The 27,050-nt window shown below is 40.9% G+C and overlaps 1 protein-coding gene across 2 annotated transcripts in view; it reads left to right on the plus strand.

Annotated features, from left to right (window-relative positions):
- The window catches only part of Cradd (CASP2 and RIPK1 domain containing adaptor with death domain), a 140,202-nt gene extending 113,382 nt beyond the window's left edge, over window positions 1–26,820 (plus strand). For both annotated transcript variants that reach the window (XM_042693227.1, XM_042693228.1), the window contains exon 3: window positions 26,190–26,820. In XM_042693227.1, the coding sequence (XP_042549161.1) occupies window positions 26,190–26,491 (302 nt within the window). In that variant the 3' untranslated portion in view covers window positions 26,492–26,820. The remainder of the gene's footprint in view (window positions 1–26,189) is intronic.
- Window positions 26,821–27,050: the final 230 nt, after the last annotated feature.

Raw genomic sequence — 27,050 nt, forward strand, 5'->3', positions numbered from 1 at the left:
ACATTATAAGACTGTGATTCTCTGGCTTTACACTCAGGGCTGGGACATTAATCCAATTAACAAAGGTCGACTATGTGTACATGCACCATTGAGGACCTGCCTTCACTGAGCATTGAGATCACTTGGGAGACAGCATAGTGCAATAGAAAGATGACCAGCCTTAAAGCCAGACCTGCCTAAGTTTCAGTACCAGCCTCACTCTGAGTCCTCACTCTGCTCTCTTACAGGGCAAGTTATTTGACATCTTGGAATGTCAGTTTTCTCATCTGAGCAACAAGTGTAAGATGTTATACTGAAGGTCTGCTAAAAGACTAGGCAAATATCAGACAAAATGACACAGATGCACTAGGAGACAGTTTCTTTCAAAACCTGGCATGATGATGGGGCTGGGAAGGTGGCTCAATGGTAGAGTGCTTGCCTTGAATGCCTGAGGTCCTGGGTTCGATTCCTCAGTACCACATAAGCAAAAAGAAAAAAGCCGGAAGTGGTACTGTGGCTCAAGTGGTAGAGCGCTAGCCTTGAGCTGAAGAGCTGAGGGACAGCGCCCAGGCCCAGAGTTCAGGCCCCATGACCGGACCCAAAAACAAAACAAAACAAAACAAAAAACTAGCCATGATCTTACCATGCAATCTAGCAACTGTGCTCCTAGGTATTTATCCAGATGAGCTGGAAACTGTGTTCAAAAACCTACACAAGAATAATTTTTAGCTTTATTTATAATTATCAAGACTTGAAAAACAACCAAGATTCCCTTCAGTGCTCAAATGGATAAGCTGTATATCCATATGATGGACTGTTATTCGGCACCAAAGAAAATGAGCTATGAATCATGAAAAGACATGGAGAAACAGTCAATGCATATTGATAGGAGAAAGAAGCCAATCTATCTTAAAATGCTACACACTGCGATTCCAACTACATGACTTGTTTGAGAGACTTTTATATGTCTGTGACACATACCTGAAAGAGCAAACTAAAAGGAGAAAGGACTTGCTTGGACTCACAGTTACACAGTTGTCAGTCCATGGTCAGCTGGCTTCATTGTTGTGATCCTGAGGCAAGACAGAAACATAATGGGGATGGAGGGTATGGCAGAGGCTGTTCACCTTACCAGTCAGGAAGGGGCGTGTCTCCAGTGACCCACTTCCTCCAACTAGTGGGTTAATCAGTGGATTAATCCATTGATAAAGTCAGTTCCTCAGGATTTAGTCAGTTCTCCAAAAGCCCCACAGCGGAGAACTATGCTCCCTTGAGAACCAAGCCTCCCACACACAAGTCTTTCACAGGGACACATCAATAAAAACTATAACAATAACATTCTAGAAAAGGCAAGACTATAGAAACAATGAAAAGGCCAGTGGTTACCATGTGCTCAGGCAGAGCAATAAGAGATGCATAGGTGAAGCACGGTAGTTTGTATCATTCTGTAATAGACACATGACATTGTGTACCTGTCAAAACCTGCATTGGATACCACACAAGGAATGAACCCTATATAAACTATAGGCTTTAGTAAGTAAATAACTTTTCCAAAAACTTACTGAACAAGACCATGTATACAAACAGCCTACCTACTAGTATTTCTGTGTGTATGTTCTAATAAATGATAGCTTTATTTTATTCTTTTAAGTCTCAATAATGTTATTTGGGCATAGTTTTTGATTGAATTTGATATATCAATAAAATTAAAAGTGACACTGCTATTTCAAAATCTGGCAGTTCTTCAGCTGTTTTGTGTTTGGTTTCCTGCCATCTATCTAGTACATGAACTGCAAGGAGTGAACAGCTGGCTAGTGGGAAATTACATAATTTTGAGATTCCTTGCTATAGACCTCCTCTCTACAGAATTCTGGTCCTTCTAATTTTGGCTGTTAGTCCAGACTCCTAACATTCCTCTATGAGACTGTCTAAGCTCTAGACCTCTGCTGCACCTCTGCCTCTTTTTCTGCACTGTGGAAGGAACACACACCCTAGGGCAGATCAGAGAATTAGAGAACTAGCTACCCTTTATAACTGTAGATTGGTTCACTGACGTGTAATATTCTCTCCCTCATTGCCTATCTTATGCCAAGTAACGATAATTTGTTGCCAAATCCAAAGAAAGCAACTGGCTCATGCATGAGTTTTATTTTAGTCACCATGATTTATGGTTGGTGTAAAGTTTGTGTCTGGACTTGGTTAGTTATAATGCAGTTATATTGTATTGCATCTTGAGTTGATTTTGACCAGATCCTGTATTGTTATGTAAATTGCCAACTTTAATCACGTATTGCTCCAATACAGTATCCTTATTTGTTCTATATGAAGTTTCTTCTCTTTTGTATATTTTTGTATGGTTTGAATTAATGTAGGAAATATAAATTTGAATGAAATGTTAAACCATAAAAGAATTACATCATAAAGCATTAAGATGGTACATAGAAAACTTGGCATCACCTAATAGAGCAAAATTGATTTTGTAGTTAAATTAAAACTAATGCTTTGTGACTTATACTTTTGTCACTTGTAACCTCAGAAATTCTTGTTTAGGGGCTGGGAAGGTGGCTCAGTGGTAGAGCGCTTGCCTTGCATGCATGAGGCCCTGGGTTCGATTCCTTAGCACCACATAAGCAAAAAGAAAAAAGCCAGAAGTGGCGCTGTGGCTCAAGTGGTAGAGCGCTAGCCTTGAGCTGAAGAGCTGAGGGACAGTGCCCAGGCCCAGAGTTCAGGCCCCACCACCGGACCCCCCCCCCCCCCCCCCCCGCCAAAAAAAAAAGAAAAAATGAAATTCTTGTTTAGTAGATGTTAAGGATCTAGCCATGCAAAACTTCCAAGATGTCCAGATCCAACAACACTTGAATCTAGTACAACAATGCAGAAGTTGTTAAGAACACACAGTTGAAACCTAAATGTTTCATTTATGTTTTTAACTTCCATTTTCTTGCTTGGGCACTTTTTTCTTGGCTCACTTCAGGCACACGGAATTGCCAGTAATCAGGAAAGTTGGGACAGGAACTTTCTTTCTTTCCATGGTATTTCTTTTGCCTTTACACATCTGTGTCTGTATGTCTTCTCACACATCCACATTATACATGCCTGCTGGAAATCCTAATGCCTGGTTCAGTGTGTTCCTTGTTCCCTACCTCTCTCACTATTTTAGGTTGAGTTCTCTGGTTCATGCATGGGGAAGTGTAGCAGCTGATCTCAGAGCCAAGGGGACATCAGTGATCCCAATGCCAGCAACAAGGGGCACTTGCTGGCATGGCATGCCATGGTTGGGGTTCTGTGGGCATTGGGAACCCCAGCCTGAGGAAGAGAGTGATGCTGAGCAGCAGAAGTGGGAAGTAGCAAGTTCTTAGAGCTACCCGAGTGATGAGAAGAATATGCTTGAACAAAGGCATTTCTGGGGGATTATGAGAACATATTGGAATCCAGAACCAGCGAGATCTACCTTTCCCCCTGCCATTAAGAGTATCACAGGCGATGACTGGACTTGTTGCTAAGGATGTTATTCCCAGACAGAAAGCCTAAATAGACGGGGGAGGCAGCCAAGGGAAAGTGAGGGCAGCAGAATTGGTTGTCAGTGCCTAGTGGCCTGCAGAAGTTTCTCAATTGCCTGCCCAATCCCTCCTGGGTCAGTTCCAACCACAAAGTACAAGCCATACTTTGTTGCCGACTGTAGACATACTGTTTTCCTCTCTCTTCTGTCATTCAGACAGGATCCAGTTTCATGGCATGTGCAGATTGTTCTGCTATGGACAAATCCTCCACAGAGCTGACTGTATTTCCCCTTGGGAGACCAGCAGTATTGGGAGGTGGGGAGATGGAGAAGAGTCAGCTTCTACTCATACGGGTTTGAAGTGAAATGAGTAGAGTCCATATTCCCACAAAATACACAAGGTTCAAGTGGAGTTGCCCAGTGAGAATGCGGCTTGAACGTAATTTAACTTGTTTGAGGGATCTGAATACTGCCTCCGTCCCCAGCCGGAGACAGCAAAAGCCAAACTCTGAAAGTAAACACTATAGTTGGAGACAGAAGTGTTGCACTGAGTTTAACTCCAGCTGTGATGGCCTAGAAATTTTGGGGTATACTATTAGAAGTAGCCCTAAAAGCATAAAGCAAGTAGCTAAGAGACTCAGCTTCTTTGACATGCTTGCTACTAACTCCCAAGCCTCTGGGCTTCTACTAGCTATGGTCACTGGCAAGACACCTTAGAAGACAAGTCTAATTTTCATGTGTGTTTCGTTTTTATTCTCCCTGCCCATGAAGATTTGGTTACCTTGTCTCATGCTGATGACTCAGGAGACTATGAACAAAGCATTGCTAAACAAATCTAATTATTTTCTCACATGTTCTCAGAGATCCATTTCTCATTAGTCTAGTTAGGATATTTGTGAAATGTGACAGAATCAATTGGGTAGATTATTATTGAGAAATGAAATATTTATATTTAAAGATGACATGATACAAAAGTGTTTTTTAAAAAGGCAGTCTCTTCTATGCCTCCCTATGATCCCTCCCTAGCTCCTTCTTTTTTTTTTGGGGGGGGGGTCCGGTCATGGGCCTGAACTCTGGGCCTGGGCACTGTCCCTCAGCTCTTCAGCTCAAGGCTAGTGCTTTACCACTTGAGCCACAGTGCCACTTCTGGCTTTTTTCTTTTTGCTTATGTGGTGCTGAGGAATCGAACCCAGGGCCTCAGGCATGCAAGGCAAGCGCTCTACCACTGAACCACCCTCCCAGCCCCCCTAGCTCCTTCTTGTGGGCACTCTTTTTTAATTCTTTGCCTGGGGTTTGAACTCAAGGCCTTGTGCTTGCTCAGTAGATACTTTATCACTTGAACTATACCATCAGCTTTTTTTGTTCTTGTTATTGTTTGAAGAGTGTCTCAGTTTTTGCCTGAGCTTGCCTGAACCATGATCTTTCTATTTATGCTTTCCATATAGTTAGAATGAAGGTTTTATTAAGATGGGGTCGCATACCTTTTTTTTTTTTTGCTGGTCATGGGCTTCCACTCTGGGCCTGGGCGCTATCCCTCAGCTCTTCAGCTCAAGGCTAGTGCTCTACCACTTGAGCCACAGAGCCACTTCTGGCTTTTTCTGTTTATGTGGTGCTGAAGAATAGAACCCAGGGCCTCCTGCATACGAAGCAAGCACTCTACCACTAAGCTACCTTCCCAGCCCATCGCATACCTTTTTGCCCAAGTTTGAACCCTCATCCTCCCAAGTAGCTAGGTGTGAGTTATCATGCCTGGCTTCCTTGGGTGCAATTCTTATTACTGATTTTATCTAGAGGTCAAGTTGCCTGAGGCCTCTGTTTCTTGAATGGGGAGGTGTCTCCTACACAGGCCTGGTGACCCAGGTCTTCCAGTTAGGCTCCATCCCTAGGCCAATTTAGTGGGTATAGGAATGAGAGAAGTCAGAGGAGAAAGGCATGCTGAGTCTGCTGAGTTAGAAAGACCTGTACTCTTTAGGGAAATGTGGGGGAGGAGCAGATTGGGCACTGGGAGCCACCCACTGACTGCCAGGCCTCTAGCTGAGAGCAGAGATTGACTATTCTCTGACCAACTCACACAGCCCTTGTGTTAGGTTTTTAAAAAGAGGTAGCCGAGTAAGAACAGCACCATGCATGTGGTATTCAGGTAAGGGGTAGGTTTATTCAGTAGACCTGCTGGGACCAGGCAAGGTTGGCACTCCACGTGGCTGACAAAAGAGAGCGTCTGGCCCTGGGTTAGGCCTTGTATAGGGTAGGGGCAGGAAAGTTGTGTCCAGGTAAAGGGAAGTGGGACCAGGTAAGAGGTAGGACTAGGTGGGAGAAAGATGTGACCTCAGCGGATGCAGATGTGACCTCTTCCAGGTGTCCCAGTTGCCTAGGTAACACAGGTACTGGGCAGGGTCTGCTGGCCATCCAGGAATGGACCTTACACCTTGGAGAACAGGACAGGAAGGAAAGCCACAAGGTGAAAGACAAGGGTTGGGGGTAGAAGGGGGGCAGAAGGGGGGGCTTCAGAAGACTCCCACAAGACAGAACAGGATCAAAATCTATGGGAGGTGGTTTGACCCCAGCAGCCTCGCCGTAAAACAAGGTCAGTCATATCTAGGGTGCAGACAAGGAAGGGACCTTTTGGATTTGGTGCTGTGATCTAGAGACAGTGCTGGCAAAGATCTGCAGCAAGAGGGAACAATTAGCCAATTCATTATGTTGACATTTCTAGCCACAGGCCAATATTTTACAAAATAAGGCCTTTTCCCTTAATTAGGGTTGTGACAGATAAAAGTATATTCCCAGCAGACTCATGTTATCCACATGGGCAGGCCTATTATCCCTACTTGGCCTGGCCTGGCTGTCTATGAGGGCTTACTCTGTGCACACTCTTGGCAGCCTTGTAAAGGATTCAGAAGGAATAAACAGGCTTGCTTCCTGCCTTCATCCACAAGAGAAGACACATTCATCATATATATATACACATGGTTCAAGCCAATGGCCTGGTGGGTTCAAGAGCAGGGAAATCAAGCTAATGGGGAATAAAGGGGGCACGTAGAAAGCAGTTCATGTGAGGAAAACACTAACGAAGAGTCTAAAAACCAACTCAAATGAGGAACGGAGGTGTTTATGTGGAAGAAAGAGACTAAAAGGAGCCATCACCTCTGGTTTGAAGAGGCAGCGGAAGGCAATGTGGTTGCTAAAAGTATTGATTCCAGAGCCACATTGACTAGATTCAAATATGGCTAGAGTACTCTGACCTAATGGCCTTAGGCAGATTATCTCACCTCTGTGCTTCAGTTTCCTGTTTAAGAAAGCGAAGATAGCCGGGTGCCTGTGGCTCTCACCTGTAATCCTAGCTACTCAGGTGGCTGTGATCTGAGGATCGCAGTTCAAAGCCAGCCTGGGTAGGAACATTGTGAGATTCTTATCTCCAACTAACCACTAGAAAACCGGAAATGGCACTGTGGCTCAAGTGGTAGAGCGTGAAGATAATGTGATTCTCATAGAGATGTTAATAGAGGATAAAATTGAACAGATAAACTTGCCCATGTAATTGTAACCCCTCTGTATGGTATTTTCACTAAAACAAAAAAACAAAAGCCAAAAAGCATTGCTTAGTGGGGGTAAGCATGATATATAAGTGTTTTCACAAAGCACAAGACTGGGAGCAGAGAGTAGATTATACTAGATAACTGATAAAGTTAGTGATGGAACAGTACATCAATATATAGGTTAACATCTGCTGAACTCAGTTTACCTTCCTCTCGCCCCCCAAAAAAGGACTTTGAAAATGAACAGGCAAAGAAAACTGTAGAGTTCAAATGGAATTTTCTAATCTGGAGTTACGTAAGTTCTTCATCTCTAATTATCTACTTTGCATTTTCACTGTGATATTTCTCAGGCATCTTCTTTGAATCTCACTTCCAGCAGCTCTACCTCTGGTCCCTTTTTTTTTTTTGGAATCCTGCGGTGGGGCCTGAACTCTGGGCCTGGGCGCTGTCTCTCGGCTGTTCTTCAGTTCAAGGCTAGTGCTCTACCACTTGAGCCACAGAGCCACTTCCGGCTTTTTTTTTTGCTTATGTGGTGCTGAGGAATCGAATCTAGGGCCTCATGCATGCAAGGCAAGCGCTCTACCACTGAGCCACCTTCCCAGCCCCTACCTCTGGTCTTTCCCATTTCAATACCCATGATGGCAATGCCAGCCACAGGTTACTCAAGATAGAAACTTGACAGACTATCATTTTTCCTGTCAAGTCTGCCTTGCTCCCATAGTTAACCAGTCACAGCAGATGCCCATTCCCTCTTCAGTATGGGTTAGAGAAGCTCACTTTTCTCCATAGCCAGTGCTGGCATTCTGCTTCAAGGACTATCCTCACCCCATTTCAGTAATAACTTCCTAACCATCCGTCTGTTATATTCTTGCCTTAAAGCCAGAAAACCAAATGAGTATCTTAGAGTAGAGAAAGTACAGTCCCTAGGAAAGGCTGGAGAAACAAAGTATATTCCTCCTCCACCCCCAAGCCTGTTTATTCCTTCTAACTCCTTTCTCACTTGGTGAATCTGGAGTAGAAAGAGTATACTTCTATACCACACCCAGCCACCGAAAAGTATCCGATTCTATTTAGTTGTTATCAGTAGGTACCCTGGGATTTGCCTATCTGCTTATGTGTAGTGACTTTCTTTCCAGATCATCTTTCCTATAGTAGTCAGAATAATTTTGAATCTATAATAATTTTAGAATCTTGATCATATAATTTTGATCTCCAGGATCAACTCTGTCCCTAGTTTTTTGTTTGTTTCCTGCAGCCCTTGACTTCAAGCCAAATCCCAACTCTCTGGGACACGTGCTCTTGGACAGATTATAGAATATTAGCTCTTGAAGAGAACTTAGAAAATCTGTCTAGTGCAGAGGTCACAAACTGCACACTCAGGGCTACAGCCAGCCAGCCTAATACTTTGTGTTTAGGTCACACAGTATCTTTAATTTTTTTCAGTGGTTGGTCCTACTTAAAACTAAGAAATTTTACCTCAAATATATATTTTGGGTTTCTCCAAGTTTAGACGATGTGGAGATACTGGACCCTCCTTCTAGGGTGGCAGCTGCTCCCCTTAGGCTGGTTCTCCTGGCCCCTGTTGCTTCATGCTTTACATTCATATTTATAGTCTTGACCAGGCTACACTTCCTGAGCTGTATGGTCCCGTGTATGTTACAAGTATGAAAGGTAGGGTTAGAAAGGTTCATGAATTTCTAGTCTATGAAGTGGATTATGAGTCATTTCATGGTTTCCAATCCAGGGTCCCTGCTCTCTGTACTGGAAACACACTATACAACTTTATTTTTTTTCTTCCTGCTTTGATTGCTAGTAAGCCTATCTTTTAATTATTTTTGCTTTTATGTTTGACCACATGAGGGCTAGAACATATGGTTTGGAGTGCCATGGTGGTGTGTAAGGATGCTCCTAACTCTGCATAAGACAATAGCACAAATAAGGAAGGGTACGAAATAGGGAGGATTGAAAATTGCAGGGAAGATAAAATCTAGACTATACTCTTTTCATTGCAATGTTGCAGAAATATGTGGAGCCAGCTGGGCTGCTACCATAGGAATGGTGATGTAGACAGCGATGAATCAGTCTACAGGAAAAGGATGGAAAGGCAAATCTTTGGTCTCTGTGTCCCATACCACACCACCATCACTGTCATTCCCCAACAATTACTGTGGGCAAGTCCATCACTGTAAAAATATTCCCAATTTTGCTGTAGTGAGCAATGGCTTTGACTCATCAAGAGGAACTGGGGTAAACCACAGCCCCAGAGCCTTGAGTGCCTTATCAAAAGTCTTCTTGGATTCCTTTGAGAAGGAGATTACATTATGTTTTAGGGAAATTAATCTTGGCAACTCCCAGATCTGGCCATCACGTCTTCTTTGTGCCACAGTGAACCATTGCCACAAAACCAAGAGATGAAGACTACTCCAGGTCATGAATGATTTGGACCTTAGTCTTGTGGCAGGCTTGGGCTTCGGTATAACATCTAGAGGGTTCAGCTATTTGTGAGGAGGAAAAAGGATTGATGGAACCATTTCCCAAAGAGAAGCCATGGGCGGGAGCTCCGAGCCACTAATATTCATCTTCTGAGTTTTGTCTATTAGATTATTCTTTTTTGTTTACCACTGGAGTCCAGGAATGTTTAATAGTAGTTCTTGTATCTGAGTTTAACTATATCCAAGAATTCTGCATACATTAGCAGAGTAATTAGCAATGTAATTAAAATGTTCTATCAGTAAGAGAAATGTCTTCCTTGGGACATGGATGTAGAAATCGTATTCTCTTCAAATTTCTGAGTCATTGCTCAGAAATGGAAATCAGATTTATGATTTCATGGATTGTCATCTCCTTATAACAGCAGACTAATGAGCATGATGATTTATGCAAATGAAATGTACTCGTTTCAGAGTAGTCTCACATTGTTGATTTTATTTTTAGAATCCCAGGGATTCTTATCTGTTTTTCTGCCTTTAGAAAAAATCAATAACTCTCATGCTTGCCTTTCATTTCTTACCCTTGGACAAAAATATGTTTTTGTTAACTTCTGCTGATGGTATACTTCCATTAATTGGTTGAATCAATATGTATAGCTTTTCTTTTTCTTTTTTACTTTTTTTCTATTTCTCTTAAGAATTTTCTGCTACTCAGTCTTTTCAGCCAAAGAATGTTGGCTGGTTATAACACTTCTTTAGTTGAGGCATTTACTTTATTTGTTTGGAGTGTGAATCATTGCTGTGCTCATCTCTGTCTGTCCCTTTTTAAAAGAGAGGCCCTTTACCTTGTAGGCTCCGGCAGAAGTGGAGATAATGATTGTATAAGAGGCTCCAAGGAGATAATGGAGGGGGTCGTGGAGGTGGGAAGAGTCAGAGGAAAGAGAAGTGGAGCTGTTAGACTGGAGAGGTCTAAAGAGATTTGCTGTAAGGAGCTCCCAACAGAAAAACCCAGCTGTGCAGGCCAGCACTTGTCAAACAGCAGAGTGTCTATAGTTGGAGCAGCTTGGGAGCAACTTCTGTCTTCAGGGAAAATGCTGAGTTGTGGAGGACACTGTGACCCAAGCTGACACAGTAATGAAATAGGTGGCATTTCCCCAGCGAGTGGAAAGTTGCTTTTCACCATGTTCCAAAACACTGGCTCCAATTGGATGTGTGTCGTGTTTTTATTTGCAATACCCTGCATTGCTGTTTCCTGGAAACCCTGTCTGGAGTTGGTGGAGGCCTGCCTCTTTCCCACCTTGATGCCATCTCTGGGCCACTGTGAGGGACATACCTCTTTCTCACTGATGGTGTCTCAGCCTCCTCTCCAATGCTTCCAGGAATCCATTGTGCAAAACACAAAACTAAAAGCAGATGGGACATATGTAGATATGTGGTTTTGTTTTTCATCCCTATAATTTCCTAAGTTTGATAGCACTTCAATTTTCTAACCATAAAAGCTGCTTCTATGCTCTCTGGAACATACTCACAAAAATGCCACCAGGAAGTAAGCTAAGAGAATATGGCATGGGATTTTCTGGTTTGTTTCTTTCTTTTTAAAAGAAATACCTTGCAGCTGCAGAAGGAAAATTTGAAAGTGACTTTGAAGACTGTATTTTTCAGAATTCAGGTTATTTCCAGAACTATGGACGATCCTCAACTTAGAGTAAAACTTATATCCTAATGAATTCATCCTAAGTTAAAAATATCCTAAGTTGCCAATGCATTTAATACACTTTACCTACTGAGCATCACAACGTAGCAGAAACGTTCACCATAGAGCTTCAGGTGTTTCCCCTTAAGACAGTGTGGCTGAGAGCTGCGGTTTCCTGCCACTGCTCCTTGTCTCAGGAGAGGACTGTATCACATATCACTAGCCCAGGAAAAGATCCAAATTCTAAATTTGAATGCATCATATATTTGCTCATCATAAAGTCAAAATGTAGGAAGCCGAGTACTGAAAAATAGCTGAAGCTAGCATCTAGCCTTCTGCTGAGGTGTTCCTAAAGGCACTCTTCTAGGCAGTATAGCTTTATGAGCATTTGTTCATTTATCAGAATTTAGCTGCTGTTGGTAGTACCCGGGTCTTCTACATAGGGAAGAAGGTGCAAGGAATGTGATTGGCTTGCAGAAGGTGGACGCTGCCATTGGACAAAGTGGAGCATGTTGGGGAGAATGGAAGCAGCTCACACAGTGGTTTCTTTTGCCAATTACATATTCACATTATTTTCCCAAGCAACTAGACATTACCAGGCAGGTAAGGGATAGATTCTAAATCAACCATGAAAGTTGGCTTTTGTTACAGATATGATTGTTAAAGGGCATCTACTCTCTAAGCCACTTGACCAGGGCACTTCCCTCCAAGGTCCTGGGGCCACAGAATGAATTCAAGAAGCCTTCAGAGTTCTCTGCAGCAATCCTTTTGCACATGGACTCTGCCTCAGCTGTTCTGCAGGTGTCTCTGCATCTCTGAGAATTATACCTGAACTAGTCTGAAATTGCTCCCCAGTAATCCTTTGTTTGGGGGATTTGTGAACATTCTCTAATCAGCAGAGCTGAGCTAAGCACAGAGACTCACCTGGAAGAACACAGATACTACCTTAGACAGACCTGGATTTGAAACCAGCCCTGGTCACTTACTGAGTGAGTTGGGACAAATCATTCTTCCTAAGGCTAATAATATCCTTTTTATAAAAAAGGATGCTGATAGTACCCATCTTGTCACCATGGTTTTAAGCATGCAATTGTTTCTTTGTCTCCATTTTTCTTGTTTTACAATGATTCCAGGAGAGTATGCACTTCCATCATTATTCAGAAACCAGAGAGCTTTGTTTAAACTATTTCTAAGCTTGTATCTGTCACAGTGGAAAGGAAATGAATTTCCTTGTATATCTTCTCCATTATCCATATAGCAGCGAGGAGAGAAGACATAGGGTTGGCTAAGCCTAGTCTGAAGAGCTGAAGAGTAATAATATTGGGCCATGAGAGCTTGTACATAGCTCATTCTCAGCAACTTTCTAGTAGAAGAAAGAGCCAGGGCACCATGGAAGGGCAAACAAGATGTCCAGTACATCTCTCCTTGACTTTTCAGACCCTGTGATGGCGGACCCTGTTCACAGGGGAGGACAGGCATGTCAGTAACACATCCCCCTCCCTCCTCTTCCAAATCCTTGATGGTTTTGTTTTTCCATTAGTGAGAGCACAGTACTTGGAAATGGACAAGTGAGACAAATACTTCCTTAGACTCTGGCAAGTATTTAGAACGCTGTACTTTTATGCTCATAAAGTGCAGGAACTATCTTCAGGAAAAATCCAAAAGCCCAGAACTTATTAGCATACTTGACACCTGCTTCTATGAGAAACTTGTGAAGCCAGAGATACTCCTTGTAACTGAGGTCCATCTGTTGCACAGGTTTTTAAATTCAGATATTCTTCCTTCTCCAGCCAAGGCTGAGAGAGCAGCCAATTTTGTGGAAAGATCACTTTAATAAGAAACGAATAAAACTATCAATGCTAAATAAAATAGACCACTGTGAAACTTGGGTTAAATCCCACAGGGAAGAGTATGTGAGATTAACTGCATTATATAACAAGACCGCCTTTAATAGCTGGCATGATACTTTTTGTTGTTTCAAGGGAAAAGCGGCCAAGGCTGGAGCCAGCGCACATAATATTTTTGAAAGTGCTGCAGCCTTTGGAAATTTTCCTCTGAGAGATGTCAGGAATCAGAGTTACTGTGATTTATGACTGTCTTAAATGTTTAATACTTTTTTACATTTTCAAAGTTATACCCTGTGATTCCAGCAGCCTATGGATATGTTTCTGTTGCTTTGAAAGATACTTTTCAGGTGGGAAGTTTTAAAACTATGCAGAAACGGAGCTTTATAGCACTGGGTATTTGAGTGATTTCCAATGTATGGAAGGATGAAGCTGTAAAGCAGGGCCCACAGCCTTGCTCCCAGCTGCTTAAGCAGACCTAACAGCCAGCCAGGGCTTCCTTCCCTCAGCCACAGCAGGGGTCAACAGTCCCCAGACCTCAGTCAGGTGTGGCTGGCGAACATGTCTGCGGTTGACTACGTGAAACTACCATTAAAGTATATAAATATCAGACATAATAGAATGTTGGCAGTTTTATATGGCACACAATTTAATAACTAGATGAAAGCTATACACAATGGTAAAAATTGAGCATTTGAAGTGGGGTCAGGGAGAAGAAGGGACCAGCACAATTGAATCAAACAAAACACAGCTTTAACCAACATACAATATGCCGTGCATATTCTTCGGGTCCCATTTTGATACATATATAGACCACCATCAGAATAATGAGCCTGTATGCCATCTCCAACACTTTTCTCATAGTTCTTTGTAAGTATCCCCCACCCCCACCCCCCCACATCCCTGGGCAAACACTCATCTGCTGTCTGTCATTCTGTTAGTTCATTTTCTAGAATTTCACATAAATAGAGCCCTACAGTTCTCTATTTGTCTGACTTCTTTGACTCAGCATAATAATTTTCAGTTCCTTCCATGTTGAGGCACATGTCCACATTTCATCGGTTGTTATTGCACAAGTGCTTCATCGTGCACTTTATTCACCTGCTACCACATGTGTTGCTGAGCATTGCAGAGGAAGCTGCTGAGGACATCTGTGTAAGCCTTTGCATGGATACAGCTCCTTTTCTGTGTTAAGCACAGCAGAACAGCAGAATTGACTGCCAAGTACATGGTTACCCTGTTAAGGGACTGCCAGACCATTTTCCAAAGTAGCCTGCTCACTTTCTGATCTAACCAGCCGTGTATAAGAATTTCTGTTCTTCCATAGCCTTATCAACATTGTATATCTGCCTCCTTAATTGTAACTATTAAAGTTTTATAACAACACGAGATCTATATAACATGGCATTAGTTACTATTGGTACAATGTTCAACAGTTCTCTAAAACACATTTATCTCATGGCTGAGATATATTTGTTGAACCCAGCTCCAAATAACCACTGTTTTTCCTTTTTATGAACTAAACATGCTACATACCTCCCATACAGAGAATCATATGGTATTTTGTCCTTCTGACTGGCAGTTATTCTAACATGCAGCTCTGGTACTGCATGATGGAACTGACTTACATTTCTGTATTGGCTATTGCTGGGTGTCTTTTCATACACTTTCATGAACGTGTTTTCTTAGCTAAAATATTGGTCCAAATTTTTGCCTGTTTTAAAAATTGAGTTTTTCTATATAGCTTTGAAAATTATTTGCATATATTGAATATTAATCCTTTTAAATCATACACATATGTGATTTACAAATATCTTCTCCAAGTGTGTGGTTTGTCTTTTCACCTTATGTAGTGACTTTCAAAGAGAAGAACTTTCCAATTTTGTTTAACATCTAGTTTTTATCAATTTATTCTTTTATGGATATGCAGCTGAATAATTTTGCCTAAGCTAAGATTGCAAATATTTTGCCTATATTTTCTTCTAGAAGTTTTATAGTTTTAAGTTTTCCATTTGAGTCTGTGGTCCATTTGAGTTACTTTTGTGCATATGTGTGTATGAGGAGTGGGTTGAAATTCTTCTTGAATATATGTGCATCTGGATAGCCAATTGTTCTGGTATCTTTTTTGATTATTCTTTGTATTCCCTTTGTACCTTTGTCAAGAACCAGTTGACTATATTGATGTGGAGATGTGGATCTATTTCTGGACTTCAATCCGTTCCATTGATCTCTATTGTTTTACAAATACGCATGGTCATACCTTCTGGAGCTATACCATGAAGTTTGAAACTAGATATTATAATTTCTCCAACTTTGTTATTTTTTCAGAATTATTTTGGCCATTTAGGTTCTTTCCTTGCAAAATTTAGAATCACTCTGTCAATTTCTATTTTAAGATATGCTAAGATTTTGATAGGGAATAATTGGGCTTTCAAGGGAATATATCCATGAAAGAAACACATTGTTATATCAGAGGAACTGGCATTTTTGAGATTAATACAACCTTTAAACTATTTTCCAGAGTTACTCCCAAGTTATTAAAAATGCACCTGTGCAAAATGGTATTATTTGATGCCAAAGGATACAAGGAAAAATAAAATGTTCTAATTCTGGTCCTGATTTCCTATGATTTCACCCTTTTTTCATCTCCTCCAGAAAGGGAGGAATAAACATAACTGTCTCAGGCAGCCTTTCACTCTGGGGGGAGAAAACCGTAGATAGTTGGGAAGGTCTGTGCTGCCTTGAGTAACAAGGAGCCCACTGCCATGCCCCCCGTCCCCTGCCTGACTGGAGGTGCATGCACCAATCATTGGATTGGTGCTTCATGGGGTTTTCTCCCATTATTTGGTACAGGAGGCACACATCCAATCTCTGTTGCATGATGGAGTCCTGGGCATAGGGAAGCTTCCTGGTAACTGGGCTTTTAGAGGTATGGTATGGGGCCAAGGGGAGCAGGTTAATAAGAATGAAGGAAGATTCTAATGAGCTGACAAGTAAGGCCACAAATCTGGAATTTTGTGAAAGCTCTCAATTTTCAAGTGCTGTCTCTGTATTTTTTTTTCAATGGCCTAGGCCAAACAAAACACATCCATGGGCCAAATTCAGTCTATTGGCTACCAAAGTGCAGCCTCTGATGGATGGGCAAGTTTATTTGCTTTCAAGGTCAGCTTTTTCATCGGCTCCCTAAAGGATTTATTTCAACTATTGCTTATGGAGCATTCATGATGTGCCAGGAAGTTTTGGGTACCCAGGCTATCAGTGATGGAGGAGCCTTCCTCTCCTGGGCTCTAGGCCCTCCTGCTTCCATGTGGGGCTTAGATAGCATGGAGAGGCATCTCCATACAACCTACTACTGTCTCCTGACTCTGACTCATTTCAGACTCTAAGAAAAGCAGGGCTGATTACGGTTGGAAAAGTCCCACAGGATTCTCTGAGGAGCTGACATGAGAACTAATGATTGAGCTTAGAATAGAAATCAGCAGCCTAATGTTCACCAGAAGAGTACTAGTCAAACTTAGTGGAACATGAAATCAATGTAGTAATTGCTAATTAGGATTAAAATAAAATAGGATTAAAAAAATAAATAAGGGGGCTGGGAAAATGGCTCAGTGGTAGTGCGCTTGCCTTGTATGCACGAGGCCCTGGGGTTGATTCCTCAGCACCACATAAGCAAAAAGAAAAAAGCCGGAAGTGGCGCTGTGGCTCAAGTGGTAGAGCACTAGCCTTGAGCTGAAGAGCTGAGGACCCAAAAAATAAATAAATAAGATAAAATAACATTGTAGTAAGCATTTTCTACTTTGTTAAGCTTTCCTTTCACTTTCTCACATGTATATGCTTCTGAAATATGTATATGTATATATACATACACATACACATGTATATGTACATAGTCTAGAAATCAACTTTAATATTTTGAATGTTAACAAAGAGATTCAAAGACTATTTGTTAATCATGAGCCTTTCTCTTTTATTTCTGAGATCCTTTTGTAAGATGTACCAAACTTACTAACTTGGGCTGTATCCTTGAAAGTAGGAGTTGGTACTGAGTACTGCTAAGGGAGGAATCTGCACTCACACAGTCCTGACTGGGCTCAATCCCCAGCAGAGTAATTCCATATAAAGGAATTCCTTGTGTCTTCTGTATTGTCTGGGAAGAAGTGGTGGTGTCTCTGATGTTGAGGACTATGTGATTAGCTATGCCTTCTCGCCAAGTGACGAGGGATCCTGGAATTTGTCTCTGAAGGTAGTAAGCTACACAGTACATGTTTCTACAAACCAAATGATTTTTTTTCCCATTTGCCACTGAATTTGTGATTGTAAAATATTAGAAGTAGGGTCACATGACTTCCATATGTTGGAAGGCACTTTTGTTTTTATATACCATTCCTCCTGAAAACAATACCCAAAATGATATTTTATGACAGTGTTGATGTACTTAATATTATCTATTCAAACCTTCAATTTTTTCCTTCTTTTTTTTTTTGGATCCGGTCGTGGGGCCTGAACTCTGGGCCTGGGCACTGTCCCTCAGCTCTTCAGCTCAAGGCTAGCACTCTACCACTTGAGCCACAGCACCACTTCTGGCTTTTTTGTTTTTTCTGCTTATGTGGTGCTGAGGAATCGAACCCAGGGCCTCATGCATGCAAGGCAAGTGCTCTAGCCACCTTCCCAGCCCACTTTTTTCCTTCTTATAATAAAAAGTAATTATAATTTTTTCATAGTCCTTCTCAAAAGTCTTATGAGCACTCAGCACTGTCTTCATAGTGTGTAGTGAGTCAGTCAACACTGATTAGAGTTTTTTTTCTTTATCATTTGTAAGGTGCACTTTTGTATTCTAATGTACATGTTTTTATAATAATGGGAATCAAGCCTGTATTCATAAGAGCATCTCCGTTAGACTCAGTCAACAGCTGCGTATTGAATAAGAAAGCATGTCATCTGTTCTGATTGCTATCAGCAACTATCTTAAAAATGGTATTAAAGGTTTTTAAAACTTGGTAAAACAAAAATGAATGCTCTTATTTAAGCCAACAACATGTACCAGAACTTCTGCCACTCTTCATGATTTATCAGATGTACAAGTGCCATATTTAGCATTTACTTGTTTCATAGTTTCAAATGATATAAAGTGATCACTAAATATCAGTTGTTGTTGTTGTTGTTGTTGTCAGTCGTGGGGAATTGAACTCTGGGCTTGGGCATTGTCTCTGTACTCTTCAGCTCAAGGCAAGCACTTTACCGCTTGAGCCACAGCTCCACTTCTGGTTTTATGGTGGTTTATTGGAGATAAGAGTCTCATGGACTTTCTTGCCCAGGCTGGCTTTGAACCGTGATCCTCAGATCTCAGCCTCCTGAATAGCTAGGATTACAGGTGTGAGCCACCAGCCCCTGCTGGTTTTTCTATTTTTAATCCCTTTCTTTTTCTGTAATCATACAAAAAGTAGTTTATCTTTTCAGTATCCAATGCTCCTAAGGTTTAAGGATAGAAAGCCAGCTATTACTTTTCATTCATTTGAGTTCTCATAATTGGACTGTGTTACAAAAATGATAATGTTCATTTAAAGAGGTTCATGGGCAGAGCAAAATATTACAAATTCTTTCACTCAGAAATAAGTCTCATTAACCTTAAACATGTTTGCAGATGAGAAGATGGATGGGTCAGTGGATGCACTGATAAATAAACACTAGATAGATAGATAGACAGACAAACAGGCAGAAGTGCTTTAATGAAAGTGGGAAGTGGGATCAGGGGATGTAGTCATGGCCAAGTATTTAAAGTGATGAACTAGAGAATAGGATTACACGATACATTCTAATTCACAAATTTTAAATCATCACGTATAAAAAGAAACTAATTAAAGAATTTCTGAACTAAAGATAAACATCTTTTCACAATAAGAAATGTTTGCCTAAGCCAGGCGCTGGTGGCTCATGCCTGTAATCGTAGCTACTCAGGAGGCTGAGATCTGAGGATCGTGGTTCAAAGCCACTCCGGGCAGGAGAGACCGTGAGACTCCTATCTCCAATAAACCACCAGAAAACCAGAAGTGGCGCTGTAGCTCAAGTGGTAGAGTGCTCGCCTTGAGCTGAAGAGCTGAGGGACAGCACCCAGGCCCAGAGTTCAAGCCCCACAACGGACAAAAAAAAAAAAAAAAAGAAATGTTTGTCTAGCCCAGTTTTGTTTATACTGTTGACTTGTCAATCGCTTGTTACAATAGCTTGTGGGGCAACACTGTAGCACCTGTGCTGGGTACTTTCTCTCAGAACAGTGTGAGATGTCTTTCCATTCTGCCACAATTGGTCAGGACTCATTGCTCACATATCTGACCTTTGCAGCCCCCAAGTTACATCCCCATTCTACTGAAGTCAAAAAAGAAAAAAAAGAAACAGTAAAAACAAGCAAGCAAACAAAGACCTTAATTTGTTCCTGTCCAGATTTGAAAATACTGGAGTGAAAAAATTGGAGTGAGCTTTTGTTAAGGAATTGATAGTTTTGGGAAGGTAGGGATTGGAAGGTGAGTCTGCCATCTTTTCTGCTTTTTTTGTTTTTATTTTTTGTTCACTCATTTCCTTCAGTATTGGGGGAGGGAGGATGGAGGTTATGGAGTCTTTCATTGTGCCACATTTACTCAGAAGTCATCTTAAGGTACTTCTTTTCTCTTTCAAATTAAGTGTATATGTGGGAGGGATGGAAATCTCATTGTGAATAATTTTATAATAGTGGTGGTTGCCTTCCTTTAATTTACACAACGTTTTACTAAGTGGAGTTTGTGTCTTAAATCCATTTTTAACTTTCTATTCCCTCCTAGATTATATAGTTTCTTTGAGTTTCAAGTTTTAAGTAAGCTAGAATACGAGCACTTGGTACACTGGAGCTGTTCATTGCTAAATGAGCAGACTATAATTGAATGACATTCTTGTCATTGATGTCTTATTTAACAAATATCTGGTGAATGAATGTGATGTAGAGCCACTATTTTAGCCACACTGGAATGTATCCCTGAGCAAGGTGGACCAAAAACTCCCTTAGAAGTGAGGAGTTTATGTTCTACATTGGATGTAAGCAGGAGTGAGTTTGTGGGGCTGCTGTCTACTGCAGCAGCAAAGATGGAATAGCTGTAGCAAGTCTCTACAGATCAAGGCTGATGTGTTTAAAGAAATTGCTGGAACAGTGTCATGTCCTTGCAGGAGTATGAGAAAAATGACTCCCCAGCAAGCTGTCACATGGACCTCTAAAGTGTTTTAGACTGTTTTGAAAAGAAAATTATTGTACCAAGAACTCATTTCACTGTTTTGTGTTTTTCAGAAAGCTAAGTTTCTATGCATGGTCTTTACAAAGCAGAAATAGATAAGCAAAAAGGGAGGGAAGGAGGGAAAAAAACGGAGGAAAGAAGACAGGCAGGCAGGCAGGCAGGAAGGAAGGAAGGAAAGAAGGAAGGAAGGAAGGAAGGAAAGAAGGAAGGAAGGAAAGAAAACTATTACTAAACTCCCCAAAAGCTTGATTCTGTCTTAGGAAACATGAAGAAAAATGATGCACTAATAATTCATTATTGACTTACTGAGAAGTCAAAAAGCGTAAGAGCAGTACAAGATAATAAAAGTGCTTGGAAATGATAGCATAACATATTACACCTAAATGAAAGCCTAGATGTCATCTGTTTTAATCTTTCACCAATGAGAAAGCAGTCTGAGAAAATTGAATGGCGTATCCCAAGCTCCAGGGCTAGCTAGTGACAGGCTTAAGTGTAGCTAATGCCCAAGTCTGCTAGTCAGTAGCCCAGAGGGTGCTTTCCTTCCTGCTTGTTAATTTCATTAAGGACTCAATTATTGCTATCAATTTTGCTGTTTAACTTTCCAAACTTGACAGTCAAATCAAATCTTTTATTATAGTAAGTAGGATTTATTTATATTTTGCAACATGGCTTTGTTCTGTGGAGTAGTCTGTCACTTCATCATCCTGGAAATCAATTTCAGAAAGACCAGGTGATTCTCCACTCTTGGAGCAAAACAGATTGTTCTGTAGGATTACCTAGCAGAACCAGGACTGCCAATGGTTTTCTTTTCTGTTCTGTCGAACAATCGCAAATCACCAGCATTTCACTGGCTTGACTTTTTTTCTTTTACTTTTTAGTTTTATTGTTATTGTAAAGGTGATATTCGGAGGAGTTACAGTTAACATAAATCAGGTAATGAGTACATTTTTTTTTGTCTGTCGTGGGGCTTGAACTGTGGGCCTGGGCACTGTCCCTGCGCTCTTCAGATCAAGGTGAGCGATCTACCACTTGAGCCACAGCGCCACTTCCAGTTTTCTAGTGGTTTATTGGAGATAAGAGTCTCACAGACTTTCCAGTCCGGGTTGGCTTTGAACTGCGATCCTCAGATCTCAGCCTCCTGAGTAGCTAGGATTACAGGCATGAGCCACTGGCACCTGGCTACATTTCTTTTTCAACGATGTCATCTCCTTCCTTGCTCTCTCCCAGTTTGCCCCTTCTTTTCAAAGTTCTTTTCTTTCCTCTCTAGATAGCCAATCCCTTAGCCGAGGGGATGTTTTTTCTCTAGGGAAAGGGTTGACACTTGAATCCTAAAAGGTGGCCAGAGGTTAGCTAGCCCAGCAGAGCCCATCCCTGTGCTTGCCTCCCACCACAGATAAGCTCCTTGTCTTGCCTTGGAGGAGATTGCTGAGTTGTAGTTCTTGCGCCCTTTGTCCAATCCTTCCTTCCCTTTCCCTCCCTCTTCTCCTTTTTTTTTTCCTGCCTTCTTGTCTCTTTTTTCCCCATTCTTTATGCTTACCTTATGAACTATTGTATTTCATTACTTTTTCTATGAAAAGCTTTTCTCCTTTTCATTCATTTGCTTTCATTTCCATTTCCATTCTCCTCTTATGACATAGCTATTTGTTTGAATACATATTCTTTTATTTGTTTGTGCTTTTTTATTTTTTGCTAGTACCCAGGTTTGAACTCAGGGCCTCATGCTTGCTGGGTTTGAGTACAGCTGGCACTCTTATTATTGAAACCATTCCTCTAGCTTGTGTTTTTATTAGTTTTTAAAAAAATCTGATGGACTTTTCTGCTAAAGCTGGTCTCAAACTGTGACCCTCTGGATCTTAGCCTCCTCAATAGCTAGAACTACTCAGGGTTGAGCTATTGGTGTTTAGCTTTGTGTGTGTCTTTTTGAGTGACATTTGGATATTATTTTTAATTGGTGTTTTTATGGATTTCATTCTTTGTCTTACATTGTTGTTCTGTATCCTGTGGAAGCCATCCTTTCTAACTCTGCCAGTATTCCAAAGTGCTTTCATATTCGTTTCTCTTACTCCTAGTGATGAGCATTTAGATTGCTGCTACCTCCTTACTTCCAGTGTTACCTCATATAAAGTCATATACATGACCCATCATGAATAGGTTACATTATATGTGTGTATGTATGTATGTAAGTATGTATGTATGTATGTATGTGTGTGTACACGCATACACATAGTTATGGTTTGAATATGATATGTTCCTCCCCACTGGCTCATGTATTGAGGACTTAGTTACCAGCTGATCATTAGGATTCTGAGCTTTTATGGACTCATAAAAGGATGACATTATGGAGAAGTAGTGAAATGTAGGAGACGGGGTTTAGTTGAAAAGAGTAGGGTGACTGGAGACGTGTCCTTAGGAGTTTTGTCTTGCCTTGTCCTTCCTGGATTCCTTCTGTCTGCTTCCTGGCTGCCATGAGTTCCATCATGCCTTCCCTACCACAATGGAATGACAGCTCAGAAACTGTGAGCAAAGTAAATTTTCACGTAAATTATTTGACTCACATATTTGGTCATAGCCATGATAGACTGACTAACATACACATAAACATTGTAAAATAAATACTTTATATATACTTGATAGCACTATAAGCAGTATTATAAGTATATATTAAAATATTATAAATGTAATATCTATAAAATGTTTATATTATATAAGAATATGGGGCTGGGAAGGTGGCTCAGTGGTAGAGTGCTTGCCTTGCATGTATGAGGCCCTGGGTTCGATTCCTCAGCACCACATAAGCAAAAAAGAAAAAAGCTGGAAGTGGTGCTGTGTCTCAAGTAGTAGAGCTCTAGCCTTGAGCTGAAGAGCTGAGGGACAGCGCCCAGGCCCAGAGTTCAGGCCCCACGACTGGACCCCCCCCAAAAAAAGAATATGTATCATGTGATATCTTTATGATACTTATGTAGAGATCGCACTATTATAAATAATAATTATATTGCTATGTGTAATTTATATAGCATAATATATAATATTGGTATTTATATGTAATTATATTAATATATAATTATAGTACTATAATATCTAATATGTATACTTATCATATGTACTAATCATCAATATACTATATAAAATATATTTGGGTTATAAGGTGTATGTACATATGTAGGCACAAATAATGAAGCTAGCACACAAACTTTATTCATGTCCTCTATGTGTCTTTTCAGAATTTTTCTTGGACATTTGTAACTAGGAACAAGATTATAGTACTTTCAGCTTTTCCCAGCTTGCCATCTAGAATGACTGCCTAGTCTTTATTCCCACCACCTGTCTGACACTGCCAGAATGATATTGTCCACATATTTGTGCACATAAAATGACTTGTTTGCACTTTAGTTTCTGAAATTTTGATGTTTCAGCATCCCTTCATATGCTTGCTTTTATGATTCCTCTCATTTGAGCCACCTATTTGTACCTTTATCTTTTTTCCTATGAAAGTTCTTATCTTCCTCTTCATTTCCAGGAGGACCTTAGACTAATAGTATGCTCTTGTTGGTTTTAAACAATAGTGAGTTTCTTTCTCATTTTGCTCTATCAGCATGAATAATAGTCTCCTTTGTTGCACAGAAATCTTTCATTTTGATGTTAAAAATTTATCTTTGGAGAGATTAACTTTAAAAATCACCTCCTGCCACAGGTTATAAAATACTCCCACATTAATTTCTACTAACTATATATTTTGGTTTGGGACGTTATCTTCAAGGAATCTGTCACTGTTTATAGTATGATGTCTAAATCCCATTTTCTTTTTCTATATATAATTAGCAAGTTTTTCCTAGTTTGGAGAAACTCCTAGTCGTTTCCATTATGAAATTGTAATTGTCCGTAAAAGAATGATAGCTTTATGTTAAAACAGTGTCTTCTCATGTAGCACGTGAATGACTCTTCTTTTATTCAGCACTTGCTTCGTCTCTTAAATTTCAATTTGATTTCCCACATTGAGGTCTTTTATAGCCTTTCCTAATTGAATTTCACATCCTTTATATTTCTCGGTGCTTAGTTTATTTTATTGTATTTTATATTTAATTATTACTGTAATGTTGAAACATGGGTTTATTTTTTGTTTACATCTGAACTTTTGTATCAGGCAATTTTGCTTAGTCCTCTTATTCAACTGGTTATATGTTACTCATGGTCTTTTTCTACATATTGGATCATATATCTGAAAATAGTGATAGTTTTATATCTTCCCTTCAGATGCTCATACCTAATTGTCTTCTCTTTTTTGAACTGGTCAGGATTTCTAATCCTTCTTTCCATGACAATAATGACAGACATCATCTTCACTTTATTCCCCTAAACAGAAATGCTTTGCTATGTGCTACATTAAAGTAAATGTTTATTGAAGGTTTTCACTGATTCATCCATCTTAAGAAAGTTCCCCATATTGAGTTCTTAAAGAAATATTTTTTAAGTCATAAATAGATGTCAATCTCCAGTAAATGCTTTTTTTTTAAATATATCTATTAAGAGAATGGATTTCTTCCTCAGTCTATTGCTATATCAAATCAATGGTTAGAGTTTCTGTGGAAAAATATTGCCAACATGGAATAATTTTACTTTTGTATGACATATTTTGCTAATAAAAAATAAACATATTTGCCTAATAAAGAAATGCTTACTATCCTTATCCATAAAGAACCAGTACTATGCTAGAGTCCATCCCACTCCAATCAGAATGCTGGTGCAGATGCGGGAGGAAAAGGAATCCTTTCACATAGTTGGTGGAAATTGTAAATTAGTGCAGCCACTATGGAAATGAGTATGTGGCTCCTCAAAAACGAAGACTAGAACTATGGCCTACCCTGCTAGGACTGGCCTTGCTCTCCACTCTTCCTATGGCCTATGGCCTCTGCAGATTGGTTTCTCTCAGCAGGGCTCTGAGCTTTGCTTCTTTAGCAGCCATACATTTTCTTGGTAATGTCTCACGTTGAAAAAGCCAGGAGAGAAGAGGGGAAGGTGTCCTTCCCGTGGAGAATCCAGTTTTGTTCAGGATCCCTGCAGGCCCAGAGGCCTGGGCCAAAATGAATCAATGCCTGCAGCCATTCTGAAATCCCCTAGAACTCCTGGCTGGACCTCTAATAGAACAGTGGAAGCAAGAGAAGCCTATGACAAAGCAGTAAACTCAATGTAGCTTTTATGTATTTTCCTCAGTGTATTATTTGTATATTAAAGAGAGGAAATAGTCTAAATTACTATCACCAGAGGTCTCTGGTAGAGAGTTTATCTTTTATCTTCTCTTCAAATTTTCTGCAGTAAACATTTTCGTAGATGCTAGGTGACATTTCTTTTTTTTTTTTTTTTTTTGGGTCCGGTCCTGGGGCCTGAACTCTGGGCCTGGGTGCTGTCCCTCAGCTCTTCAGCTCAAAGCTAGCACTCTACCACTTGAGCCACAGTGCCACTTCCGGCTTTTTTCTTTTTGCTTATGTGGTGCTGAGGAATCGAACCCAGGGCCTCGAGCATGCAAGGCAAGCGCTCTACCACTGAGCCACCTTCCCAGCCCGACATTTCTTTTTTATATGTGTGTGGGGGTCTTGGGGCTTGAACTCAGGGCCTGGACACTGTCGTTGAGATTGTTTTGCTCATGCTAGCACTCTGCCACTTGAGTGCTCTACTGCTTGAGCCACAGCTCCACTACTGGCTTTTAATTGGAGAGAAAAGTCCCATGGGATGCTGAGTTTGAATCTCAGCCTCCTGAGTAGTTAGGATTACAGGCATGCACCACCGGCACCTGGCTCTATGTGTCATTTCTGAAGCCATAAAGCATGATGGTGTACTGAGCAGCTTCCAGCATGGCTGGTACCTTCCACATGGAGGTGTCATCTCTCCCCACCCTGCTCATAACTGCCCTGTCTGAGATGTTGGCTTGCTTGACTCACCTGTGAATCTTTCTCCTCCTCAGGTGACCGGATGGCTGGGATTCCTGCACACCTCCTCAACAGCTCCCCTTCAGACCGTCAGATTAACCAGCTGGCCCAGAGGCTAGGTCCAGAGTGGGAGCCAGTAGTGCTGTCCCTGGGACTGACTCAGACCGACATCTACCGCTGTAAGGCCAACAACCCCCACAACGTGCAGTCGCAGGTAGTGGAGGCCTTTGTCCGCTGGAGGCAGCGCTTTGGGAGACAGGCTACCTTCCTGAGCTTGCACAAGGGTCTTGAAGCCATGGAAGTGGACCCCTCTGTGCTCCAGAACATGCTGGAGTGATATCACCCAGCACCTACTGGGGAGGGGACCCCCAAGTCGCACAAGCTCAGTCCCAGTGTTTACTTGGAGCAGGTGGTTTCTTGTCTGATTAATGCTTTCAATAACCAAATAAGATTATTATGATAATAGATGGAAAGAGAAAACAGGGTTTCTGTTGATATTACTTAAAAGGGCAGATTACTCAGTACAGCACATTGGTGCCGCCATCCATTGTTTTTAATTACTTAATGATTTCATCATTGCGTGCACTGGTGGCATCATACCTGTAATCCTAGCTACTCAGGAGATTAAGATCTGAGGATCGTGATTCAAAGCCAGCCTGGGCAGAAAAGTTTGTGAGACTCTTATTTCTAATAAACTACTAAGAAAAAAGCTAGAAGTGGCACCATGGCCCAAGTGGTAGAATGCTAGCCTTGAGCAAAAGAAGCTCAGGGATATCACCTAGACCCTGAGTTCAAGCTCAAGAACCAACAACAACAACAACAAAAAAGCTGCATTTTTGTAATTGTGCAGTTTAAAACTGTGTGATTGTCTTTTAATAGATCATAAATCATAGTGG

This window comes from Dipodomys spectabilis, unplaced genomic scaffold (genome assembly GCF_019054845.1).
Source record: "Dipodomys spectabilis isolate Male_0828 unplaced genomic scaffold, ASM1905484v1 ptg000163l, whole genome shotgun sequence".
Taxonomy (NCBI): Eukaryota; Metazoa; Chordata; class Mammalia; order Rodentia; family Heteromyidae; genus Dipodomys; species Dipodomys spectabilis.